Here is a 5,660-nt window from a genome sequence, read left to right on the forward strand (position 1 = left end):
GACCAGGGGATTGTCATCACCTTCAGCCCATTGGTTTATCAGACGGAAAAGCAACTGCTGCTGGGCAGGACAGGAGGAGCCAGCTCTTTGCCGACTGTACAGGGGAGCAGCACTGCTTGCGTTTCACTCCTTTTTCTGGGTGATGCTCGAAGAACACCGCAAAACTGCCACTCCTTCCTGGGTGGCTGGCCTGGCATTGAGGCGGCGGCCGACCGCCTTCCCGAAGTTCCCCGAGCGCCCGCCAGCGGGCGCTGGTGGCCGCCGAGATCTGGCCTCCGGGGGGCGGGGGCGCGGGGTGGCCTCGCTTCCTCGCAGCGGCCGCACACGTCAGCGCGTCTGCCGGGCCGGGCTGTGCAGCGGGATGAGCCGGACGAGGAAGGCAACGGCGGCTTTCGGGGCCGAACTGGGCGTGCGGATCGCACTGTTCGCGGTCTTTCTGTAAGCGGTTTGCGGGTAGGACCCCGGGACCCGACACCCTCTTGCCGGGGCGGGGCAGGGTAGGGCAGAAGGCCCCCCCACCCCCACCCCGCGGCCTCAAGCTCTCCGCGCCGCGCCTGCACCTCTCCGTCCCAAGGTCGGGTTCCTTCCTTGGGAAGCCGAGAGGAAGCTAACCGATGTGCTCTGCGCTTTTTTTGGTTTCCCTTTAGGGTAACAGAGCTTCTCCCCCCATTCCAGAGGCTCATCCAACCTGAGGAGATGTGGCTTTACCGGAATCCTTATGTGGAAGCCGAGTACTTCCCCACCAAGCCGATGTTTGTGCGTGGAGAACTAGCCCTTCCTTCTGCCCCTGGACGCTCATTGCTGAGCTCTAATGCGGGCAAGAGAAGGGGGTCATCCTGGCTCCCCCTTTGTCTCTGCAGGGAACTTACTATTCCCTTAGTTGCTGTGCTAAGATGTTACTTCCTGATGTTTAAGATCCAGATTTAGAGAGCAGGCGTCAGTGTTTTGGCTCAAGAGACGCCTTCTGTGAGCTGTTCCTTAGGATGGCTTGGGATGGCTGGTCACTTAGAGCAATGCTGTATTTATTGGCAGGACCGCCCCATGCCCAGTTAACCCCGCACGCTGAGATGCTAATTACATCTGTCCTGGGATAGGGCTGGGTCTGATCCGTGTCTGTCACTCCCATCCCCCTTCCCTGTAGGAGCTCCTTTGACAACTCATTTCGTGGTTGTGTTTGGGTTTTCACCTTTGACATGCTCTGGCTTAGGTCATTGCATTCCTCTCACCGCTGTCTTTGATCCTCCTGGCCAAATGTCTCAAGAAGGCAGACACCACAGACAGCAAACAAGCTTGCCTCGGTAAGAGCTAACCCTTTCTAGCTGGCGTCTTAGTGCCGCACTGAGAAGGCAGGGGTGGTGGCCTCAGGGTGTGGAGGCCTCTGAGGCCTGTGTTCCTGATGTAAGTGTCTGTCCCCTGCACCCCACTTGTTTACCTGAGACAGAAAAATAGCACCGTAGGACCTGGGCTAATGTCGCAGGTGTACCTAAACACCCTGGATTACGTGTGCCTCAGAAACGTCTTCAGCCTCGTATGGAAGTTCTCCCTGTACTGCAGGGGAGCAGTCGGTCAGTGAGGGCCAGAATTACTTCTCTCCTCCACTCTGGTTGGAGCCTGAGCATTCCTGCGTCTCAGAAAGGTCATGACTGCGGTCTTAATGAGACAGTGACCATACAGTTCCTCCTAGGCAGATGCCACTAACAGTAAGTTTCTTTGCTTTCCAGCTGCCAGCCTTGCCCTGGTTCTGAATGGTGTCTTTACCAACACAATAAAACTGATAGTAGGGAGGTAAGTGACAAGAGTTGGCCACCCTAGGGTCTGCCTCAGCGGGTCCCTCAGCTGGAGAGATGGCTGACAGCACTCCAGCACACACGTCTTTATCCTTTCTTCTTTATTCTCAGCCTGTTCTTTCTCTCTTTCCTACACCTCAATTCTGCAGGTGACACTTGGGTTCTTTTCTGCCCAAACAGCATTTCCCACTGACAGCCACGGCGGTCAGTGTCCTCTCCGGCATCCCCTGAAGCCGCACTGTGACGTAGTCTTTGCCCTAAAAAGTAATCACGTGCTGGAGAGGCTTTTTCCACCTGAATTAAATGTTGACCCTGGAAACAAGGCATTTCCTTTGGTGGTGACCTATCCTAATCCAGTCTCATTATGTTGCCTGAGACACCACTGACCAACAGTTAACAGGATTATGGATGTCTGACACACCGAAAAATATTTTCTGGAGTTGCAAATGACTGCTGTTCAGACCGTGCTTGTTTCTTCCAGGCCACGGCCGGACTTCTTCTACCGTTGCTTCCCTGATGGGCAAGCCCATTCTGACTTGACGTGCACTGGAGATGAGGACGTGGTGAATGAGGGCCGTAAGAGCTTCCCTAGTGGACATTCTTCCTGTATGCAACCGTGGGGGCTCTACTGTGCTTTTTGGGGATCACTGAATTTAATGTAGGAACATCTCACTACTCTTGTTCTTGTATCTAGAAATTGGACAGCCCCCGCCCTTTGTTTAAGGACCCCAAGATTTCAAAGCTTGAGCCTCAAATATTAGGGTAAATATTTAAGAATAGTTTACTACCTTCATGAGATTATTGTATTATTTGCTAGATCCCACAATCCTGTACTAGTCATAAAAAAATTAACCGTTATTGACACTATATGTCAGATGTTTTAGAAAGCATTTTAGATTCTTACCTCGTCTGACACTGTACTAGCACAAGTGGGTACTGTTATTTTTGTGATTCCCATGTATACATGAGAAAATTTAAGGCATTGAGAAATTAAGTAACCTGCCCAAAGTCATATCACTAGTATTCCAAAAACTATTCTTAGGGTAAATATTAGCTTTATGACACAAAATAAAGTCCTTTACTTTTCCTTTTGTTTCATCTCCCTTATAATCAGTGATCTACTCCAGAAGTATACAAAAAAGGGATAAAACACGTTCATGTCCTCTGGCTGCCTATTAGCAGATTAGTGAGGTAGATTCTTTTAAAACACATACACTTACAAGTTTTTCCTCTTCTAGTTGCATTTGCTGGTCTGGCCTTTGCTTCCTTCTACCTGGCGGGGAAGTTACATTGCTTCACACCACAAGGCCGTGGGAAATCTTGGAGGTTCTGTGCCTTTCTCTCACCTCTGCTTTTTGCAACTGTGATTGCACTGTCCCGTACCTGTGACTACAAGCATCACTGGCAAGGTAAGCAAGGTATTCATGCTATGGAAGCCTCCATGTATCACTCATCACTGTATCTCTAGCACTTGGCACAAAGGAGATGCTCACTAAGTATGTGTGAATAAGTAAACAAATGAGTATGGGGTGCTCTGGGCTCTGTACTAAGAGTATGCGTTTATAAGTATATGGAAGAATGGAAAGTGCACTGTTAACCTTTTAAAGAGATTAACAAGGAGGAATTGTCCTGATTTTTCCATTATTTTGAAGCATCATAAATTCAGAATAAACTATAAGAAAGTTTTTACAGCAAACCTCAAAGCTTGATTTACTTACTGTCTTAAGATAAAAGTCAAGTTCATTGTTGTGAGATTTTGTTCAGAAATAAAACTAAAATTCAAGAAAACATAAAATTGTGATTAAGTTATAATTATAATTAAACCAAAGAAATTTTAGTTGAATGATACAGTAAAATATCCAAATTACAGAGTATTTTCACAGACAACCCACAATTCAAAGAAAAACAAAACAAAAACAAAAACCTGAGTTTTGCCCAGAGAGCATTAGGAGACCTATTTTAAAGAATAAACATTTTTTTGACCTGGCTGGCGTGGCTCAGTGGATTGAGTGCAGGCCTGTGAACCAAAGGGTCACCAGTTCAGTTTCCAGCAAGTGCACATGCCTGGGTTACAGGCCAGGTCTCCAGTAGGGGGCGCGCGAGAGGCAACCACCCATTGATGTTTCTCTCCCTCTCTCCCTCCCTTCCCCTCTCTAAAAATAAATAAAATCTTTTTTTAAAAAAATAAACATTTTTTTATAAAGAGAGGCAACTACCGAAAAGCTTATTCCTTCCTCTAGAACACTTTAAATGGTGAAAAACAATGAACATTGTTAATAGCATGAAGTGAACCTGTTATTTTTCTGAATTAAAAAAATTTCAATCTATTATACTTGGAAAAAGTTTTCTTACATTTACTTAACTAAAGATGTGTTTTGATTTGGTATTTAGAGAACAATCTGATAAAGATGATCCAGTGTAAACTGTATGATGAAACTTAGCACTGAACTTGGGTTTTTGCAGCCCAAACAGAATAACCTGGAGGGCCAAGTTCTCTGTATTCTTGAGCTAACATGATTTAAGAGTCTATGATTAAGAGAAGACTCTCTCCTCTCTCCTCAGATGTGCTAGTTGGATCCATGATTGGCCTGACATTTGCCTATGTTTGCTACAGGCAGTATTACCCTCCTCTGACTGATGCTGAATGCCATCAGCCATTTCACAACAGAGCTGTACTTCCCACTGCACAGAAGTCTAGTGATCCTTATCATTTTGATATTTAGAAATTGGAGCTACCTCAATGGAGAATAGTAGGTGAATCAGACCCTCCAGTTGGGACTATGGTAAGATAAGAATTTCTTACCTTCTGACCTCCTAAGAAGTACAGTGAAGACATCAGCACTTCATTTTGCTCCCATATGATGATGCCATTTTGCCCCCGCTCACATGAATTTAGCATGAGGAGTCAAGGATCTTTTTTACTACTGTATGCCGCACATTTGGATAAAGAGATCTTTCAATAGTCCTCCAACAGCTTATGAATCTGCTCCATCAGATTGGTATCCCAAGATCTACAGTGTTTTTACATTTAATTTAAATGTCGTTCTTGGACGGATCTTGTCAAAGAAGCATTTACATAGCCCCACTTTATCTTAGGAGCTAGAGTTAATTATCAAAACTTCATTTTCCATACCTCAAAGTCTTAAAATTTAGGGGCATGACCAACTAAATCATATTGGTTTTGTTTACTTTCCCTGGTTACAATTCCATTAAGCCTTAAAGAGGAAAGTGTTTGTTTCTAGCTAATTTACCATTGTTTGCATATCTTATCCAGGCCCCCCCAGATAATACTATGGGCATAAATAATTTCTGAAATTACTAAGTAAAAAAAGAAATTGGTTAGGAGTATGATTTCAGTGCTAACAACTAGTAACTGTTTCTACCTCATCTCTCCTTAACTGAGCTCATGAGCTTCCTTCCCTCCCTTCATGACTGAAGATCTGCCCAAATGCATCAACTTTGCCAACTGGTTAAGGGAGGAAAGAGAAATTACAGATGTCATTATCTGGAGGACAACTATATCTTTTCTGTCCCTTCTTCACAATGAACTATAAGGAGCAATTACGGAATACCATCAGACCTGATGCTATAGTACCTGCAACTACCTTTCTCTTTATTGAGATTTTATGTTAAATATGACCTTGTCTTATGTATTTCTTCCTGTATCATTTTCAATGTATCTTTTTTCTTCAGTAAATGTGATATTCAAATAAAATGGTGAATGTGCTTTTTTAAAATACTTAAGTACTGTTCAAGAGCTGGAACATTTTCAGAGTAAAACACTGGTTTCCCCATCTGACATAAGCGATCCAACTACAGTAGCGGCAGTCACAGTATTTACCTTATAACTGTTGTGCTTTAAATTCTTTTTTT

General features: G+C 44.7%; 1 protein-coding gene across 3 annotated transcripts; it reads left to right on the top strand.

Moving 5' to 3' along the window:
- The first annotated feature begins 305 nt into the window (after positions 1-305).
- On the top strand, positions 306-5,502 carry PLPP5 (phospholipid phosphatase 5). Of its 3 annotated transcripts, none has more exons than XM_054566023.1 (7): positions 306-438; positions 648-756; positions 1,208-1,298; positions 1,722-1,785; positions 2,269-2,363; positions 3,026-3,196; positions 4,350-5,502. In XM_054566023.1, the coding sequence occupies exons 1-7, from the start codon at positions 362-364 to the stop codon at positions 4,508-4,510; spliced, it is 768 nt and encodes a 255-aa protein (XP_054421998.1). In that variant the 5' UTR covers positions 306-361; the 3' UTR covers positions 4,511-5,502. The 3 variants fall into 3 exon arrangements, with proteins under 3 accessions (XP_054421998.1, XP_054421996.1, XP_054421999.1); XM_054566021.1 differs by having other exon boundaries at positions 309-438; positions 2,269-2,393; XM_054566024.1 differs by having other exon boundaries at positions 403-453; positions 2,269-2,393.
- Positions 5,503-5,660: the final 158 nt, after the last annotated feature.

The sequence above is a fragment of the Pteronotus mesoamericanus genome, unplaced genomic scaffold (assembly GCF_021234165.1).
Source record: "Pteronotus mesoamericanus isolate MK-2021 breed Mesoamerican mustached bat unplaced genomic scaffold, CSHL_Meso_final contig_169, whole genome shotgun sequence".
Taxonomy (NCBI): Eukaryota; Metazoa; Chordata; class Mammalia; order Chiroptera; family Mormoopidae; genus Pteronotus; species Pteronotus mesoamericanus.